Genomic DNA, 22,535 nt, shown 5'->3' with positions numbered 1-22,535 from the left:
ATATAAATAAAGTAAAAACCTGATTCTTGTAATTCTAAAATTGCAGATTTAATTATAGCTCTATATTTAAGACTATGAGTCACCAAACTAAACATAATTGTAAATAAATTAAAATATGTGTAATTATTACATATTGGTATTTATTTTGTTTTCCAAATGATTAATTTTTTGCAAATTATAAAAAATATCTTAATAATATTATAGTTAAAAAATATAGGAATATAAGAAAAACTTGCAGCTTGATTATAAATTTTACACATAATTGAAGAATCTATTGCATGCAGCAATCTAATTTTTAGAATTTTATCCTTTTTTACATCTTCCTTTAAATTTATTTTAATATTCTTAAAATGAAATACCTTTTGTAGTAGATTGATATTCCCATTGTGCAAGTTTATTATTTGAGATCCACATTTTTGAATTTAAAAATGTTAATTTAATGAATGAATGTTAAATTTGTATGGTGCTATGGTTGACCCTGCTCATGGCGAGAAGAACTAAAAAAAATTGAATATGTGAAATTTTCTTCTATTATATAAATAGTCTTTGAATAAATAATGGCCAGAGTGTACAGAATAAATAAAGGGTTTATCTTAAAATGTTTAAATATTTTGTTTTATATCTTTAATAGATAATATAAGCTTGAATCAAAATCTTATATAAAATATTCAAGTAATATATTGTTATCCTTATCCTTATCCAATATATTATATAGGATTTTATTCCTCTTTATAAATAATTTTATTAAATAGTACCTAACATTTAAGTGGCATTTAAACATATGGCGTTTTTAACAAGGAATCCCAATCCGAACTCATCAAAAGGCATCGAACAACATAATTTAAGGTATCAAAATAAATGATATGTAATTATCATCTATATATATATAATAATTAAAGACGCTTAGAACAAAGAATTGATATTGGAAAAATAGGATGTCAAAGGGCATGGAGATCCTCACCTAAATATGTTATAGAGTATTTATAACTTTATTTAGACAATTTTTATAGTTCTTATTAGTTCAGATGACGAAAACTATGAAAATACAAAATATTTATCAAATTCTGTAGAAGTGCTTAAAGGTGATTTTTTAATATATTCACATCTTTGTTTTTTAATCATTAAAATAAATGTTTAGTGCATTGAATACAGTTTAGATAATATATTATCTATATGACAGCTAGTTAAATCTCCTAAAACCTTATTTTATAAATTTTTATACCATTTGATTTTATTAATTATGTTTAAAAAAATTTTTAATCATTAGACAAACATATATCGAAGCATAAGAAACACAAAACTTCAAGAGATGATGAACATCATAATGGACATTACACATATACTGAAAATCAACCTAAAATTAATTTATCAGACCCTTTAAAGTCTGAGAAAATTGAATGGGTAGAAAGAAAAAGTATGTTTTAAATTTTAGTTATGTTTCTTGCATAATGGGTGAGATTTGAATTTTAAGTAATACCTTTTGAAACATTAACAATGTTATCTTCAAGATTTTCCACATTATAAGAAAATATATATAGTTTTTGCTTGAATATCAGATCTCAACCGATATAAAATATGGCCTAATTTTGGTTATATTATTTTCTTCATTTAAATAGACACCAGGGATGTATTATTGTGGGCTAAAGGGTCTTGTCCTCTACCAATTATTTTTTAAATTTTTATAGCCACCTCCCACAATTTCTATGCAATACATGCATGATGGACACTTTTTACTGGTCATACACTTATAAATAATCAGTTGAGTATATCTCTTGATATATCATTATTTGCAAAATATTTTTTTATTTTAACTTTAAAGTCATCCTTCCACAATTTTTTTAAAATCATATAAATACCATGTATTTAATTCTTTTTAAATAATAAAATTTTAATTAAAATATAATCTGACTTGCCTTTTATTTGAACTATTTGGACCTAATATTTTCCCCCAAATTTGTGAACATTTTAAGATATATAATTTTCAGAGTGTAATATATTATTATATAATTTTAAAAAACATATAAATGAATTAATATTATTACTTATAAAAATTAGTTTACTTATATAGTTTCTCAACTTTATTATTAGCGACGAGAAAGAAAAAATAAAGTTAGAGTTAAAATGGAAAATATGGGAAAACCTAAAAGAATAATTTAAAATACAATAATTTATTTAAAAAATTAATAATGAAAATGGAAATTATGATTCTAAATGTGGAGATTATTCAAATATTATTTTAAATCCAGTTGATGACATCAATACTATATTGATGATTAATTAGAAAATTTGGAATTTATGTTGGAAGCAAAAATAATACCTGTTAAACCAGATATTCAAATAGAATAATTTTATATTGGAATTTCAATTATTTGCAAATTAAAAAAATTTAATATATTCAAAAAATTTTTAAAAATGTTCTTTAGAAGAAACTTGCAATTCATTGAGAAAATTATTTAGATAAATTCGTGTTTATATTAAAATAACTTTTTTTGGATTTTTAGTTATTAAATTGATTAATTTCATTTTTATTATTATTTTTTAATATAAATTCTCTTTTGCGAGATGATGTGTTTAGTGAAATAAATCATTTGCTGCCCTGAAAGCATTCATTGAAAACAAATAAATGATATGAAAGTTGGTCCTAAATATTAAAACTGTTATATCGGTTATTAATTTATTTGTTGAATTTTTTTACGATTTACAAATTGTCTTGGTTATCAGTCTTAATGTATTGGTGTCCAAATCCATGTAGTGTCATCAGCTGATTATGACGTCATATTTTGACTGATCCAAGAGTTTAAATATCATTAAAGGTTTAATTCTTTATCATGTATCACATGTTTTAAATTTTTATCTGTAAGGCTTTTTGGATAATTTTTTTTAAAAAAAAGAGTATATGAATAATATATAATAATTTTTTACAAATATATTAATGATATCACTTTATCAAAAAAATAAAATAGAAAACGTGGAAGCATCTATCCATAAATTCAAATCTAAATCGTCAACATTAACCAATAATCATCTTAAAAAATCTTCGTATCACCACAAATCGTCTACTCAGGCTGAACCTTCTTCAGATAGTGAGAGTGAAATCGGTCCTACCCAATTATCTCTCGGAGGCTTAGGTTCAAAATTTTAAAATTAAAACAAAAATAATTTTTAAAATCTAAATAAATAAACAAAAGGAAAATATTATATAAATGAAATAATAATAGAAATTCAATAAGAAAAAGAAAAATTATAAAGATTAGAAACAAACGATTATAATCAAATAAAAGAACACACTATAAATCTTAACAATTTATTATCAATAAAGGCACAGGACATGGCACAGGTATTGACCCAAAGAATTACGGAGGGGCCTTACTGCCTGGTGAAGGTATGGCTATGGCGGCTTTTGTGGCAGAAGGCAAACGGATTCCTCGGAGAGGCGAGATAGGCCTAACCAGTGAGGAGATAGAGTCATTTGAGGATACGGGTTACGTTATGAGTGGGAGCAGGTTAGTTTATTTAAAAAAAAAATTTATGTGCCATTTATATTAAATCGAGATCTCCAGATTTTTGCATTATAAAATAATTATTGATCAATTTAATCCAAGCACACCTGTCAATCAATATAATTCTTTTATCCATGTTTTTTATTATTATGGCAGGGCTATAAAACATAACTAAAAAGATAATTGAAACACAAAATCAAAAATTTTAAGTTTTTGAATAAATATTCAAAATAAAAAAATATTTAGTTTTATTTTGGAATACAAAATAAGTTCGTATTAATATGAATATCTTATCAATTTTATAATAATAATTAAGGAATTGGATAAATAAAATGCTCTAAATGGGAATGACTAATTTATATATAAATAAAGATTGATTATTTAATTTCATATTAGTGCACGGAATGCATCATAAATTTGCAAAAATTAAAGAGTGCCATATATTTTCAGAGGACTGTCGTCAAATGCCACTCCTAATAGTCATAGCCTGGGTGTCAACCAAATATTTATAACAGTTCAGTTCTATTCTGGCTCCTAGTTTGAAATTATAAAACAATCTAGTTTCAATTCTATTACTTTCAAATGACCGATTCATTATAGCTTATAAATCGGTTCATGTTTTTTTTTAATAAATATACTCAATAATCGAATAAAATAAAATTGTGTTAAATTTCGATGTTTTTAGTATGAATAGAAAGATAAATATTAATGTCTTAAATATAAATTAATACTTTAGTAATACAATTTTAGTAATCCAAACTATGTAGTTCCAAATTTATTAAATAAGAAAAAAAAATGAATGAAAATCCATTTACATATTCGGGGTTTATATATGTTAACAGATTAAATATTCACAAAAGAAAAATTAATATTCAAAAAAATTTTATATGAAAAATTAAAATTAACAATAATATTCTCAGTACATTCAAGTTCGTTAACAATAATTTTAATATTCAATTCATAAAATAAAAAATTATTTTTATTCAAAAAACTTCATAACTTTAAAAATTCTTTTTTAAAAAACTTTTGAAAAATTAATTGAGGGATTGAATTTTCTTCATTTTATTAAAACATTCATAAAAAAAATAACAACGCTAATGTAAAAATTTGTAGGGCTGCACTGCTCCAAAATTTTTTCACCTACCCGATTCGATATATATTATAAATTACCGATATCGATCCTATACCGATATTGTTTTTTTGTCATTATTTTATATAATATCATATAATGGAAAAATAAAATTTGTGCATAAATTTTTTAGAAAAATTCCGGATCTTAAAAATCAAAAAAAGAAGTCTTAATGCTTTAAAATGTTAAAAATATATCTTATCTTTAAATTAGTACATCAAGGTTTGTATTTATAAGATATATATATATAAATAATGTTTTATTTTAATTAAGGAATGGCCCTTAGAGAATGATTATATATATAGTTTCATTTATATAGTTTCATTTTTTTTAATGATGATCAGAATTTTCTTTTATCTATTTTAGCCTTCTTAATGCAAATAAGTATAAATTTATATGCTAGCAAACTAGATATATATATATATATATTCATATCAGATTTCTGTATAACATCTTTATTTAAATAAAAAGTACTAACAAATTAAATATTAATATCAATTAATAAAATGATGTAATAATTAAATATAGAATAATTAAAATTATGGATATTTTTCTTTATAAAGATATGAGAATAAATTTAAATTCAGATTTCTGACATAAATAGAAAAAGATTGAAATTTTTAAAATAAAATAATATTTTATCTCAATAAAAAAAGTTATGCTAAAGCTAATAATTTAAACTCGATTGTGATTTACTATAAGTTCTTTCTTAAGAAAAAAAAACATAATGGAATAAACGATAGACAAATAAAAATACCCCAAAATTTTGTGTAATCTTCTTTTACATTAGCTTATTAATAATACTTGACTTCTTATATCGTTAAAAATGTAAGCATTCGCACGTTTTATACTTAAAAAGATTTATTACGAGAAAGGAAAATTAGTTCAAAAATATGAATAAAAAAATGTGTATAAATTTTTTTTAAAAATAGGTATAAAATCGATGTCGGTTAAATTTTTAAAAAATATTGGACGATCCTATATATTTTCTAAAAGTCCAATATGGGTACAACCCTAAAAATTTGTATACTAATGCTTTTCAAAAATATTTCAAAATATGCCAATTATTTAAAAACCATTATTACCCGGTTTAAACCGTTTCAATATTTTCTTGTAACAGTTCGGTTACAATTTAGAATAAGATAAAGCCTTATTTTGGTTCGGTTCGACACCCTGGCCTGATAAACTTTATTTTGTATAACTAGTTTTGATTACCTTTTATAAAAGTTACGTTGCATTTCGATTTAATTTAATTTTGAAATTCTATCGGTTCATTACGCAATTTGGCGACTCGATTATTTAACGAAAATTTTCACCTTAAATTACTCCTCCTATAGGCATCGGAGAATGGAAGCGGTTCGTTTGCGTAAAGAAAATCAAATTTACAGTGCCGACGAGAAGCGGGCCTTGGCCAGTTTTAGCCGCGAGGAAAGACAGAAACGCGAATTCAAAATTTTGTCTCAGTTTAAAACGATGGTCAATAAGAAACTTCACAAGGGTTGAATCATTCTTCCCCCCCCCCCTCTTATTATTTATATTATTTTAAAAATTATGTAAAAACTTATACTATATAGCGATGATTGTTGGTAATAATGATCTTTATCTACATTGTATTATATTTATGGAAATCATAATAATGATTAATAAATGTAAATTATTCCCACCTTGATCTTTGTGCTAAACATTTTTAAAACAATTTAAGAAGAGTAAAAGAGAATGTTATTTAAATACATATTTGTTTTAATTTAAAATCTCTAATTATATTAATTATTAATTCTAAAATTATTTTCGGTCAAATCATCCATAGGCACTAACAGCAAAAAATATTGGCTTAGTTAAAATTTTTAGAAACGAAATATCTTAAACAAATATACCTTATCAAAATTATAAGGGGGCCCGGCTGGAAGGCTAAAGAATTCAGGGTTTGGGGCGGCTGGCGTTTAGGTTAAAAACCCGCCCATTCGAATGCGATTTACAAATATTTGTTAAATTTTACTAGAAAAATTTTCGCGACTCACGTAATCACAAATTTTAAAAGATTTACTTATCCTCCCTGGTAAAAAATTTGTTGAGATTCAATGATTATATACACTCACTACGCATTTATCTAGAACTGCTGACCCATGTATCGAGTACGTAAATATATATGACCCAAAACACCTCTTCTACTTCATAATAAAAATATTATTATCAAATTCTTAACCTTTATGTCTTAAAATTTGAAATTTATAAACACACTTATGCCAAGGCTGGTAAAATTATCTTATATATTAGAAAAATTACAAATTATTGGTTGATTTTTCAAATTAAAAATTATTTTATATTAGTAAATATAATATTATCTACTGTGGTTCACAATGGAGTAAGTATGTAATAATATATGACTCGAAACACCACTTCTACTTCATAACAAATAATATTATCAAATATACGAACTCTTAACCTATGTCTTAAAATTTGAAATGTATAAACACACTTATGTAAGGAAAATTATCTTATAAATTTAATGTAAAATTACAAATTTGGTTGATTTTTATTAAATTAAATTAATTTTTTTATTAGTAAATATAATATCAATAATAATCTATTTTTTAAAAAAAAAAAATATATACATCATTTTTATTAAATATTCTTTAAGAAACTTTAAATAATTTTTTTTAGAATAATTTTAAAAATGATAAAAACTTTGATCATTGTGTTATCAGCTATCGTTTTATTTGGATGTAGTGGAAGTAATTAATAATATTATAATGATTATAAATTTTATTTCGAAAATGTAATTACATTTTTTTATTAGCTATAAATTACCAATCAAGTAATAGTTTTTTATAATAAAATTTTAACAATGAGAAATTTGAGTTCCATATTTTTAAGGAGAAACGATTATATACAATGTATTTAATAGAGGAAGATTTAAAAAGGACAGGGGTTGGGGTAGAGGATGAATCTTCTTTCCCCATGGAAAATATGAATTAAGTTAAATGTGCGATTTCATAATACATGTTTATATTGTTATCTAAGACATAAATTTGCCTTCATTATTCTATTAAATTGATAAAACACCCTTGATTTTCAATTTCTATAAAATCCTCGTGAAAGAATAGTAAAAATTGTTAAATAAATTATATTTTTTTAAAAAAATTGAAAAATTGAATGCTTCCCAAAAATGTTTAATTCTTATGGTATCGACGAATCTTTTTTCTATCTCCAAGTGTAAAAACGCAATTAGTATTACCTTATTAAATAACCGCTCAATCTTAGCTTGTGAATAAAAAAATCACCTATTGCAATCGTTTTCAATGTCATCGTCACCAATCTATCTTATTTTGGTATCACATTTGGATTTGCCCCAAAATGATACATGTCTGTTTGATTACTTTTTTATGCTACCGTTACTAAATTATAATAGTGTAAGAGCTACTTCCAGAGTAATCGAGTCTCATATTTTAAAAATAAGATGAAAAGTTTATCTTTTCTCACATCTGTTCTGACACTAGAACTCCTATACAGCAAAGGAAAATCAGAGTTTATATGGTCTATCTTGTTGAGTTCGAAATACTCAGGTACTATTAATACAATTTCCTTATCCAAGGCGTCTTAATATCACCCCCAAATACCCGTTATACTTGAATCAACTGAAATTTTAGATACGGTGGAAAGCGATCTGATAGAATCTCCTTGATCCCATGGAAAGGGGCCCAATTTCATATTTGGAACAATTGCTGCTTAGATCCCTTGGCGCCCCATTTTAACCAAATAATAAACTTACTCGACGAACAAGTTAAAATTGTCAAATATTACGAAATTTTAGTAGATTACGTTTTCATTTCCAAATATTTTCACTATATTAACACCTTTAAGTAAAACTTGCTTTATCCTTTCTTCAATATTTGGGATTTCACATCTTCAAGCTCTGTGAGTCTCGAATAGGCTCTTTTTACAACAGAGGCTAACCATATCTACCCTCAAGGTAAACATTAGCTTCTTTTTCCAAGGAGCATTTCAAAACTACACTTTCTTCCTTATTTTCTTATCCGTTTTATGCTATATTTATTCATTTTTAAAGATTAAAACTATAGGAATAAATATATTATGTAATTAGTTTTAAAATTTAAGAGTAAATTTTTTTTATATTAACTCTATAGAGAAAACAATTAATGAGATGGCCGTTTATAGGGAATGCCTTTTATAGATTAATTTTATAGAAAATATCGTTTATAACAATTGATTTTAAAAACATTATCGTTTTATGTTTAATAATATTTTTCTCTTTTTTAAAATCATAAAACATTTATCTTAGTTGAAAAGGTGATGTATTGTACCCATGAAGATGACCCGAGTAAACTATCTTTAATTTATATTCTGATATATTAAACACAAATTTTAACTTATGTATATTTTTTTTAGTTTATATCACATGCATAAAAGAAGGTATATTTTGATAATTTTCACATTAATTTGGCACAATAAATTTATGGGTAAATATAATGGATAATATATAAAATCTCGTATAAAAACAATATTCCTATTTACAACAATGCACACGATAGTTAACAATCACACCGTAAAATTAATATGTAAAAAAAATCAATATTAAATGTAACAAAGGCGAGAACAATAGTGAAAAAGAAAGAAAAGAATATATTTAAATCAAAAGAAATAATTAAGAATATATGATCAAATGAGAAAGAAATTAAGGGAATAATAGGTTTCTAATTCTCTTGCCATTCTAATCAGAAAATGAACTCACAAAGCAAATGAAATCATATTTTATAAATTCCACTGTGCTGACGTAGATATGTTAATTGTTTAGGATTTCCAAGTTTTTTTTTGATTAGACTAAACACCTGGCTTCATAAGGATGCTAACATTGTTGTGTCGAAAATAATGAACTGATATGTGTCAAACATATCCTCATATTTATTTGTTATAAAATCCTGTTATTTTATAACCCTTGTTGATGGTGGGTCAACGCAGGAAAAGTTCCCTGCCAGATATCGAATTTCATCTGTAAAAAGGGAAAGCTTGTATCGTGAAAGACACGTTTGATGTGACATGAGTATTATTGCATCATATGTCTGATTGCACGTCCGCTATTATAGATGCATTGAAATTTTGTTATATATTATAATCGATATAATTTCTCGTTCTAGATTTGTTTGGGGACCGTATAAACACGACAAAAGGTTTATTTAATTTAAAAGTTGATAATTGTAATTAAGTTCTGCAAGGCCGTCTTGCCTAGCTCGTGCCAGGCTGTTAACATTGACAATAGAATAGGACTGGCCCATAGACCGAAAAATTAATGATATATTTCATTCCTGATATTTTTTTTTGCCTGAATGAATATCGCAATTATAAAAAAAAATAAGAAAAGTTTTTTCAAAAAAATCAAGAAATGGGAAATATCTACTATTAATATTTTATTAATAATAAATAGAACATGTATAGTGGACCATCATAAAATTAGAAGTTATAGCTGAATATTCAAATTTAGTTTTTTAAATTAATGCTCAGTTTTATAATTATACTCATAGTTTAATAAATATTTTCACAGTTTTTTAAATAAATGCTCAATTTTATGATTATTTTCACAGTTTTAATATTATAATCGTGGGTTTACTAATTTTATTAGACACCTAACCAACTACATTCGGTATATAACAGATAGCGAAGCAGCTAATAAGTTCCTATTAGTTTTTACCAAACTATGTGGTTCAGGCTAAAGCCTAATACCCAACCATTGGACCGTTAGAGATTAAGACAAAGATTAGGGTTAGTATTTATATTAGACAAAACCCACTACATTTGATAAAATTTAACAAAAACTCAAAAATGATTTTTAATTTGAAACTATCAAAAGATGAATTAATCTGAACAACTTGATTTTAAAACGGGGATAGCAATTATTATAAAACTGTAAATTTCGATTATTTTACTGTGTCAAAATGATATCCAACATTGAAATAGAAAATAAAATAAATATTTTGAGTTTGAAATTTCTTCCTATATATTTTTTTAAAGATTCGACAGGACTGGGTCCGGTTTAAGTTTAAAAAATTTTTTGCCACTGGTCCACGGACGAGCTTGGATCATCAAATGCCCATTTTTATCCAAATCTGTAACGTATGATTAACATTAGCGCTAAAATTTACTTGTAATTATCATTTAAAAAAAGTTTAAATAATATTTTTCTTTTAAAGCCAATATTTTTTAAATGATTGTTATATAAATTATTAAAAATAGAGCATGTTGAAAGAATTATACGAGGTAAGCTTGTTCAATTTTATTGTATAGGAATTTGTTGCAAAAATTTGTTTTATATTTCATATAGAATACTTAAACGAAACGAACTATTATTTCCAAAGTATATTAATTTTTTTTACTATTTTTTTTAGGAATTTTTGCTTTCCCCGATTTCAAAGTTAGCGCGAATTCGAGGCCAAAATCGCTGCGGATTCGCGCTAACTGTGAATTTAAGGTTAACCAGGAACCCGGAACAAATAAATTTTTGTGTTCCATTTCCGTTCCGCATTTTAGATCGTCCGGAACGTGTTCTTAAAAAAATATATTTAATTTTATTTCTATTTTATTTATTATACAATTTTTATTCATTTAAATACTTATAATATTATATATATCAGTTAATAGATCTAAGAAAATTAAAACATCCTCAATTTATATTTGAGCGGTGGTATTAATTATAAATATAAAGGGCAAAATATCTCTCAACATTAAATTGGTAACAAAATTATACATTTAAATTTAAACACACTTTTATTTGATATTTATATAATTTTAATTTTATAACGGTTAAAATTATTTAAAATTCGATTTTTTTAAAAAAAAATAATATGTTTTCATCATCACACTTAATAATGAGTAAATAATTAATGTAAATCAACTCCAATTAAAGGAAGAAAAACGAGTATTTAAGAACGTAAAAATTTTATTTATTATGTGATACGTGATTTATAACGCTTTTGCCGTTTATCATTGAAGGTTTGACAGAGCTAAGTTAGGTATTCCTCATTCCCATCTATCTGAAATAAATTTAGTGAAAAATTAAAATGAGGAGACCCTCTATCCGTTTGTGGGCAAGCCGCACGTATTTGTACGCACAACAGTTCGAAGATCGTCATTACCGTCCATAATTTAAGAAAAAAAGAGCTGGGCATAGCAAAAACCTATTACCCGAGAATTGCGCATATATGAGGTAGGGGAAAAGGCTGATTTTAATCAAATGCTTATGTTAAATAATTAAATTCTGTTGGTGTTGATGTTAGTATTATGAATAAATTGAAAGTTTTCCTGTCACTTTGACCATTTATAAATAAGTAATTAATAAATTTTTAATCTTGCTATTGCATTGTAATTCCCAATTAATCTTGCCATTCTATTAAAATTTACATCGAAAAACCCTAACCCAGCATAAAAAAAATAAGAAGCAAATAAATTTTTGTAATCGCTCAAAAAGTAAACACTAAATTTTATTAAAAACAACATATTATATATATAAAACTATATTAAAATAATATGTAAAAAAAACATGAAAACAATTTAAAAAACAAAACAAATATAAGTTATTCATTTTAAACAAAAAACATAAGGGGTGGGGGGAAGGGGGGGTGGGAAGCAAAAAGAGGCCCTTGAGATCCTAGAAAACTAAGATAGTTGTTCCAAAAGACGACAATTATAATTAATTGTAACATTTTAATAGAGGATCCTCCATGATCTTCCATAAATTTGAGAAATATTTTTCACTTAAAACTTAAAAAAAAAAGATAGCTTAAGGAGTCTAGGGAGCCATTGGCAAAAATGACTTGGGGATAAAATGAAAATATGAAAATTCGTGGTACTATATAATCTTGACCTTAGGGCTAAAAAGATCAATGTTTGGTAAGAGTAGGGTGTTTTCCTCTAGGCCAAGGAATGTTTTTGAGTCCAACCGGTCTTTTCTTATCAGACATAAGTGGACGAGTTCCGGGAGAATTGGATAATTGGCCAACCCTAATTTGTTCGAGATTATAGAGTTAAAAGCTCTAGGGCGACTGAATTCCATTAGAATATAAACAGGTTTGGAATCTTTCCAGCACCCTTTACATATAATTTTTGGAACTGTTCCAGAAACGTTCCAAGAATTCCCGTTTCAATTCCGATAGCGTTCCATAATTTCTTCAAAACTTCATTTCCGGAATATGCCATTTTATGTATTGACCATAATATATTCATTCTTATTTTTTTTTAAAAAAAATACCCCAAGATTTAGATACCTGGATCGGAATAAGTAAAATAATTTTTTTTAAAAAAAATTGCAACTTGCGACTACAAAATTTATTAGGACTGAAAGAAGGAAACGTTACTTTTTATATAGGTATGGAGAAAAAAAATGTAAAATTAATTTTATTTTATAAACATAATTTTAATAATTTTAAGACCAAGAAAGGAATTCGACTTCCAGTAACAAAAATATATTGTTTTGTCAATATTTTGAATACATCTTACTTACAATAATATTGCAGGGTAGATAAGATTACTATTTTCTTTACAACCATAGGCTTGGCCCGGATTTTGCAAAGGAAGTATGGTACTATTAAATGAGGTTTTTTCCTTTCTAAAAATTCTGATTATAAGTTAGTTATTTTAAAACACCTCATAAATGATAAAAATAATTTATATATAAAACATGCCCCGGATTTCTTTTTTAGGATTACGAACTTTCCCTCTATTAAAATAATTTTCCAAATATAACATAGCCTTTTATTATAATACAACACTACAAACCTTACCAAACCTTCCAAGGCACCATTTGAAAGCTTATTCAGCATGACTAAAATGACTTAATTGATTCGAATTGGATATCTATTTGTTAAAAACTTGGAAAACTCTTTATTGTTAAAATCAAATAGTAATTATTTAGTGCTAATATTATTTAAAATGTGAAGAAGATTATATTTAGAGTTTTTATAGAATTGAGTTAATTTATAAATTGTATATGCATATATTTAATGATCTCTATTATTTTTCAAGAGAGGGTTACAAATGTTTGATTTTTTGATGATCTGTATTACTTTTTGAGAGGGGATAGCATATGTATGTTTGGTCAGGCAATAAGAGCCTGCTCGTTTTACAGATTAAAAGGAAGCTAACATGACGACGCCTGTTTTGTTGTATAATAATTATATGCCATTGTAATATTAAATGAAATGTAACTTAATTTTTATATTTATATGTTAATAATGGCAGTAAAAATATTGAGAAATACATCTTCAGCAAGTAGATCAATTTTAACTTTATTAATCAGAGAAATAAAATTATTATTATATACTATATATATGTCATATTGGGATATGGAATTCGTTGGGCTTACGAATTCCAAAGGGATTCTTTCTTTTATTCCGAATATTTTTTATAAATATTTTTTATTCCATATATTCCTATTAAAAAAATATAAAATATTCATTCTAACCTATTATGTTTAATGTGATATTGGGATATGGAATCCATAGGGATTCGTAATTTTTTAAATTCTAAATCATTTACTGAAGGCGTAATTTTATATTTGAAAGATCTGATTTTGACGGTAAATATATTCCAGGTTTTGCAGAGTAACTTTTCTATGAATTTCAGGATAATTTGATGAGTTTTTTTTTAAAACTTACATCAAAAATTTATCTATAAAAATTAATTAAAAATTAAGAAAAATTCGAAAGTTTTCTGGTGAATGTGTCTGAAATTTACATCCTGAAATACAATTCCCGTCAAATCAAATTTCTTAAGAATCCAGATTCGGGTCGATTTTTAAAAACAGCCCGATTAAGATTATAACCGAAATAATAATATGTAAGCTTGGTGATTTTGCTCGTGGAATGGCATAAAGATTAAGCTTCTACTTGCCAAATCTTGAGGTTTATATAATATTATTTTGGATAAAATCTTACCACCCAAATTGGGCTTTCTAACAACACTACCTTCACTTGATTCAAAGTTGAAAGATTCCAAATTCTCATGAATTCCATATCCCAATATCACATATATATCTCGTCCTAGCTCAATGAAATTAGTTACAAATTTTTTTAATTTGTTTGTCAACGAGTTTGCCAAAACTAATCTGGTATTTTTTTTTACGACCAATTAAATAATTTCTTTTCTAACTTTGCAATGACTAAATTTATACAAGTTAAAGTATAATATTATTTCAAAAAAAAGTAGCCTTATTAAATAAAATTCAGATCTTCCCCTTATTAATTTGTATAACAAAATATTTTAAATTAAAATATTCGAATCACATTTTTAACCCACCTAGTTGTTTTTTAATTGAACAAAAAAAACACACATGATTTATTTCTCGGAGATTTGAGAATATGAATGAATAAGTAAATTAATGTTAAACGAGTTAATATGCCTTTTCAGCTTGGTAAGAATAAATATTTTATATTTTTAAAAAAGGTAATATCTTTGTATATATGTATTTAAAAAATTTTTTATAATAAGGGATCGAGATTTCGAATCTTCATTTTGGAATTCAAAAAAATAAAATTAAAAATATTTTTAAAATATAAATCGTTATGATATAGATGGTAGGAAAGATGTTGTGATAGGTAAGTTATATTCTATTATTATCCAATTTATTATTAACCATATACGCCAAGAATTTAGTAGAATGTTCAAATATTATAATAAATGCAATGTGTTAAATCAATATAATTTAGGATCCCCAAATAATAACACTGTATCCATATCTATAGGTAAATAGATTTTTAATTCATTATCAATTTTTCTTAGTATATACCCACTCTGCCAGATCAAATAACAAATACCCTCAATTTCTCTCACGATACATTATATTTAAAAAAATATATATAGGAGGCAGTAATATTTTTAAAAAATTAACTTTTAGGCAGGGAAGAACCAAAATAAGGTTCAGGAATTCAGAATTGTTTGGTTGCACATTTTAAAACCACAAGCCAAGCTGGAACCGATTTATGAACAAACTCTCTAACCCGGGGTAATATGGACTCGGGGCGTGTTCAGACTCATTTAGGGAAAATATTCCAATTAGATTCTTATTATCAAAATTTCCGCTAATTATAGTTTAAAATTTCTGAAACCTATTTGGGTTCACATCCCTTCTTAGTAAATTATAGTACAATCTTTTTATATAAACAAAACTTAAAAACAATTATTTTCTCCTTAAGCCATATCAGAATTATCCATAAAATTAAAAAGCAAACGACCACCACATAAATTTATGAATTTAAATATTTTTTACAAGTTTCGATAATTTATATCATCATTTGCTTGAAGGATCGACTCAAACCCAAATTGAATATCATTCATAGCTATATAATTCCAGAATTTTCAGGAATAAGGGGAGGGAGGGGGTGGATGGGTAGGTTGTAATGTTGTTCGTTAAATAGTTTAACTTTTATCAATTCCAAAATAAATTAGTTATATATTTTTTTAAAATTGGTTTTAATCTCTATGTTGAGCCTCAACTCATATGTTTTAAGTAATTTTTTAAGGCTAAAATTTTGGTTAAGTAATCTACTATAGTTTCAGGTAATTTAACAACATTAATTGAGTGGTTTTTTCTTCATAAACTATATTGGATAATTCAAAGCCTCCTTTTTGAGGATCCTTTGCCATATTACAAAGGGATTTTTTTCCAAATAGTTTATATTTAGGAAAACTGGTCAATGGTGGAAATTTTTGCTTCCTTCTCCATATCGTTAAGCCTATGTAATAAAATGTAATTTTCTCTTTTAGCCAGCGAGTTCCAAACAGGGATGATAAGTTTATATATATAATATTATATAAGATAGTTTCTAATCAATTTCATTTATTTATTTTAGTCTATGGAAATATCACAATTACAGCCTATAAACGTACATACAATATATTTATAAGGATTTAACAGATTATCGTGATTTTAACAAATTATTTGAACAAATAAATTTTAACAGATAAACGATTTAGTGTAGATTATAGAAATGGTACGCAAATAACATATATAATTTTGTTTAAATTATATTCGACGATATACAACGAATCAATAAGGAAATTAAATTAACCCCCAGTTGTAGGGCGAAAATATTAAAGTGCTGGCTTGAATGTGATCCCATCTCCATCTTAAAACTGTCATATCTCACTCAAATTTCTAAAGCAGAGATTCGGGTCGGATTTTAATTTTTTAAAATATCCGAGCCGGGCATAAAAATTTTTTAAAAAAATACCCAGGCCAGGTTGTGTATTTTAAACCCGAATATTTTAAATCGACATTTTGCATAAAAATTAAAAATAAATGTAATACATTTTTGTTAATCTTATATTAATTCGTATCAAATGTTGCAAGATAATAAAATCAAATACAATTTTTTGAGAATAATTTTAAAGTTGAAAAATAAAGCCAAATTGTCTATAATTTTTATAACATGCAATTATCAAATTAATTAGATATTATACTATAAACTTAATAAAAATGTATATTTAATAATTGGCGTCAGGGTCAGAAAGGGGGGGGGGGAGAGAAAATTAATTTTTTAAAATAAGGACCCTTTAAGAAATCCTAAATCGTCAGTCAACTATATATGTTTTGGCAATCGTTGAATTAAAAATTTACATAATTTTGCAGAAATATAATCTTAAAAATCTCAAAAGGTGTTAGCTATATCCCAATATTCCACTCTAGGGTTCCCGAAGCAGCAAGTAGTGCAGTTAAACCACACGTTTTGAGCCAATTTTTAAAAACGGCTAATTCAATATTTGCGCCACAAAAATATTGCTCTAGATTTCGCTAATAAATGTCCAAACCTTTATGCTATCTAAGAGCAAGATCTTCAAGCCGTTTTTAAAAATCACCTTAAATCTAGCCGAGTAGCAAAACACCTGCAAGTCAAAAAAATAAAACTTTATAAGCAATATTTATAATAGGTAATAAGTTTAAGTATTAAAAATTTTAAATGATAAATTTTAAAGTTTGTTAAGTATATTTATGACGTCGTTTTACTCACTTTCATCAGATTGGTGTTCCATTCTATATTGGTTTTCTTTGGTTATATGGAATTTGATATCATAGATTATTTTTCATTGACGGCGGATTGAAACTGGATAATTCAGTGCCTCTAGGGAAAGTGTTGCAGGGGGGGGGGAGTAGGAAAAGTTTACCTTTACATTATGAGGGTTTAAAATATATTTTAAAGTGTAAGGGTTGAATTTTTGATGGAATTTGATATCATAGATTATTTTGACGGTGAATTCAAACTGGATAATTAAAGCTGTAAACAGTGCCTCTATGAAAAGTGTTGGAGGGAGGGGGGGGGGGTAGGAAAAGTTTACCTTTACACTAAGAGGGATGTTTAAAAACTATTTTAAAGTGTAAGGGTTGAATTTTTGTTGGATTCAAATTATTTTTTTCTTGCGATTACTGACTGTAAATTGGACCTGAACTGAGTATCTGTTTAATTTCGCCAGAAAATTTATGTTTATCAGAGATTCTATGGCATATAAGTACCATTTTTAATCAATAAATTTTGAACATAAAAAGACAGGAGTTGTGAAAAATAATGTTTAAAAAATAATATTTATTTTTCAAAATATATATATAATGCAATTACATAACATGTGTGCCATTAATTTTACCTAAAAATAATTCAAAATATAGGAACAATAACTGATTACTAGGGAACAAATTACAAATATGCTTTAATCCTGGGATTCGTAATCATTAATTTTATGTCAATTATAATTAAAAAAGCTTTAATTTTATATTGCTTAATTTTGGGATTCATTATATTCCTTATTTTTATATTGCTTGATCTTGGAATTTATTCATATATTCCTTTTATATATTGCTTACTATTGTGATTTATATCTAATATTATATTGCTTAATTTTTGGACCCATATATTCCATTATCTTTCCTAAATTTTAATTGTATATAGCTTAATTATTGGATTTCATATATTCATCAATCGTAGGTCATTTTAGAAATTTTTTCTTTATAACTATCACTTAATTATATGATTCACATTCAGTAAATCTTTATTTTTCATTTAAATGGAATTGATTATTTTATCAATAAATACATATAAATTATCGTGAAAGAATTGTGTAATTTAATAGTAGTGCTGTAAACATTTTTAAAAAAATCGAACGCGTTCGCGTTCAACGTTCATTGACAAAAATCGAACGCGTTCACGTTCACGTTCAAATTCAAAAAAAGGAACGCGTTCAAGTTCATGAACGCGTTCATACGTTCAAAATTTTATGATAAATTTTTTTTTCAATTTAATTTAATATAAATAAATGCCTTATATTTTTCAACACAATATATTAGCCATGATAAAAAATAATAGTTTTATTTTAATAATATAATTATAAATACAATATAATAGAGCGATAAAAAAATTTTCTTATTAATTTTTAATAATAATTGCTTTTCAAAATTTTCATCTGATAGGCATGAACGCTTGTCAGTTAATACAGCGTTAGCTATACTAAAAACTCGCTCAACAGGGGCGGATGAAGGGATTGCGGTGTTTTACTTGATAAACAATTCTTTTAAAAGGGGGAATTTATTAAAAACATTTAATGTTTTATCCATTGTTTCAAAAAATTGAGCTATGTTATCATCCTCCAATCTGCCCTCTTCTTCCTCGTCAAATAAAAAGGATATCTCGGAATTGATTTTAAAACAGTGAAATATTTTTGATATTTGGGCCATGGTAATTCTAATTCATCTAATATTGAATTTTGATTTTCAGAATCTGATGATGAAATATTTATATCCATGCAAATGCTAATCTATTAAATTAAAATATAAAATATTCAAATTAATAAACTTTAATCTTATCTTCTCTAGCAGTAGCACTATGGTACGTTAATTGCAATATGAAAAAGGAAAAAGTAAAAACAGCTGATTAAAAAGTATAAGACTTTTTTGTTAAAAAATTGGATTAAATATTAATTTTTCAAATAAATAAAAATATAAGACTTTTTTGTTAAAAAATAATGCGGATTAATATTAATTTTTCAAATAAATAAAAATAAAAAGTGTTTTTAAAATTGAACGAACGTAAAATTGAACGCGTTCATCAAAGAAAAGGAACGCGTTCGCGTTCAAAGTTCGTCAAAACAAAAGGAACGCCGTTCATCACCTTTTTTCAAAAAAAATAACTTCGTTCACGAACGCGTTCATTTTGAACGCGTTTGTTTACAACACTACTTAATAGCAATCTTGAAATTAAGTTGTGAACCAGAATAAGGGTTCAGGAATTTTAATTATTTAGCAAGAATTTTGATAATAGGAACTTAATCGAAACCAATTTTCTGAAAGAGGGCTGATCCCGCTAAGTGTCTAAATTACCTTGGGTTGATGGTTTACACATTTATCGGTCTGTTTGGTCTGTGGTCTCAAAATTTTTAAATTTCTGAACCCTAATTTAGGTTCATTTAAACATTAAAAATAAAGGGGGGGGGGGGTATTAGAGCCCTTTAAATTCAATTTTTTTCGACCTAAGCTAGGCCGCTCGAAATTTTCATTTAAAAAAATATAAATTGAAAGCATTTACATGAAGATAAAAATCACTAATTGTAGTACTTATTGCAAGTAAATTCTAATTATTTGATAAAAAAGAGCTTTTGCAAGTTATTCATATCGATATGAAAAAAATTTACTAGGTTCCTGGCATTTTTTACATAAATTTACAATTTTAGGAAAATATATTCTATAATACATATTGCCAATCGGCAAAATCTGAAGATAAAAAATGAGAAATATTTAAAATTAAATTCATCTTTTTAAGCTTGATTTTTCAAACTCTGGAAATAAATAACCATAAATAGATCAGATATCAAATTTTGAGAAAAGTTACATCATGTAAAATTTAATACATGGGGGTGGGGGGTGTTAAACTTATGAGATGCATGAGAAACCACTTTTATTTATCCATTCAGTGAAAAGACCAAAGGATGACGGTAAAAAACGTCTTGAAGGAACTTTGGAATTATATTTTTATATAGTGACTAGAAGGATTATCTTACTGATATTCTGCTGAATGTGGATAATTATAAGTGATTGGCAATCCACAATAACCACTTTTCCTAAGTTTGACTTGGAATAGAAGGCATCATAGGCATGGATATTAAAGGTCAGTTGTTTTGTAGATAATTGAAAGCCAATTATGATAGCCTTCATATTTAGCTGGATTGGGATTTTAAAATGGAATGAGACAAAATAAAATGCTAACACATTTTAAAAAACACTCTTTATTTGTAAATATACCAACTTATCAATCTTTATTTGCAAATTATTTGATGTCTATTTTATTTAACAGGTATCTTTCTTTTTGAAACTCCAGGCAATTCATGTTCAAGCTCTGACCATTAATTTGGCTTATAACAAATTAAATTACATCAAAGAACAATTTTTTTTAATGATGTGTACATTAAGTTAAACTAACTCCAAATCAGAATTTGAATAAGAAATTGAAAATACAGAATTTTATCCCTAATTTTTAAAAAATTATCCATTTTCTTGATGAGATAATATGAAAGCATTTATAATTACTTTCATTAATATACTTGTCATGCTATTTCTATCCTACAGCCCTTTCATTATTAGATCCATTATTTTGATATTAGTCAAGTTTTTTTTATCACCTTATTATCAAAATAGCCACTTACAGTTAAGATGTTAAAATATGCTTAGGCTAGCTTTGAATAAAATGATTTTAATTGGGACATGTTTTAATAGAAAATTTCAATGTCCAGATATTATTTTAAAAATCTATTATAGGAATAAATGATAACCAAATAGGTAAAAACCTTTACAAGATTTGTCTATTTGATTAAATATTTGTATTTTTTTGAGTTCCTTTATTTTATTTGTTAACCTGTTGATTTTTATTTGAACATTTCATTGATTCTATAATAACAAATATACTGCCTATTTTTTTAGCAGCATTATGCTGTATGTGGCAAATTCAGACTTCTGGAAGTATTCTTTATGCATTAAGAAATAATATTAATTACTCAGAACATGGATAATATTTTAACCAGTTTAGAAAAATAGTAGTAACAAGAAATTTTTGGCTAATTTTAGACTTTAGCATGGCTAGGTCCAAGTTATGTTTCAATTCCCTAAAGTAAAATTACAGAATAATTTTTTTTTATTCCGTGATCCATGATATATAGTGCATATGCCCTCTGGCATTGAATAAACAACAGAGCTACGCTAGGTATTCCTCATTTCCATCTAAATGGAACATAAGTTAATTTGGGAGAAAGTTTTAAAAAAATAGGAGCCCTCTACACATTTGTGGGCAAGCCGTACGTATTTGTACGTGCAACATTTTGAAAAAGGTTACAGACATTCATAGGCTTTAAGAAAAAGAGCGGGGCAAAAAAAGAGCCTATGCCCAAGAAATGCAGTATAAGTTAATTACTTTAAAGGTGAGTTGAGGCTGATTTTAAATTTAATTTTTTTATAATTAAAGCTGTAAAATTCATGCTAAAAAAAAATTTGAGCATACCAATTTCATTTTAGTTTGTCCTTATGTCCTGAAAAGGTTTGGAAAATACTAGTTCATTATAAAAATAAGCCTAGATTTTTTATTTAAAATATTTGTCTTTGATTTTGAAAAGCTTCTTTATGAAATTTTTGCAGTTATTTATGATAAATTGTTTCATGTTTAAATTTAATTCCATATAATCTTTTATGATTTTATACCATAAGGATTTATATTTTGTGTAATTTTTTTTAATTAATAAAGAAAATAAATTTTTTTAAAAATATTTCTGTGTTTATCATATTTTAAGTCACGTATTTAAACAGATTATTAATCTATTATTATATTTATGCAAACATTATAACAATTAATAATATATATTATATTTGCAATATT

At 25.7% G+C, this 22,535-nt stretch overlaps 1 protein-coding gene and 1 long non-coding RNA gene across 2 annotated transcripts; one reads left to right on the top strand and one right to left on the bottom strand.

The window, feature by feature from the left end:
* Nucleotides 1–19: 19 nt before the first annotated feature.
* LOC135931242 (uncharacterized) lies at nucleotides 20–430 on the bottom strand. The gene is made up of 4 exons (XR_010572981.1): nucleotides 360–430; nucleotides 233–319; nucleotides 131–188; nucleotides 20–87 (listed from the first exon to the last, which is right to left on the bottom strand). It is a non-coding gene; the product is annotated as an uncharacterized LOC135931242 (long non-coding RNA).
* A 326-nt stretch (nucleotides 431–756) lies between these two features.
* Nucleotides 757–6,245, top strand: LOC135931947 (NKAP-like protein). The gene is made up of 7 exons (XM_065469266.1): nucleotides 757–846; nucleotides 900–977; nucleotides 1,021–1,082; nucleotides 1,268–1,414; nucleotides 2,964–3,128; nucleotides 3,320–3,503; nucleotides 5,967–6,245. The coding sequence occupies exons 1-7, from the start codon at nucleotides 782–784 to the stop codon at nucleotides 6,130–6,132; spliced, it is 867 nt and encodes a 288-aa protein (XP_065325338.1). The 5' UTR covers nucleotides 757–781; the 3' UTR covers nucleotides 6,133–6,245.
* The last annotated feature ends 16,290 nt before the right edge of the window (nucleotides 6,246–22,535 follow it).

Source organism: Gordionus sp. m RMFG-2023, chromosome 1 (genome assembly GCF_954871325.1).
Source record: "Gordionus sp. m RMFG-2023 chromosome 1, tfGorSpeb1-WG-v2, whole genome shotgun sequence".
Lineage (NCBI taxonomy): Eukaryota > Metazoa > Nematomorpha > Gordioida > Chordodea > Parachordodidae > Gordionus > Gordionus sp. m RMFG-2023.
This window is presented reverse-complemented; position numbering and strand designations above follow the sequence as displayed.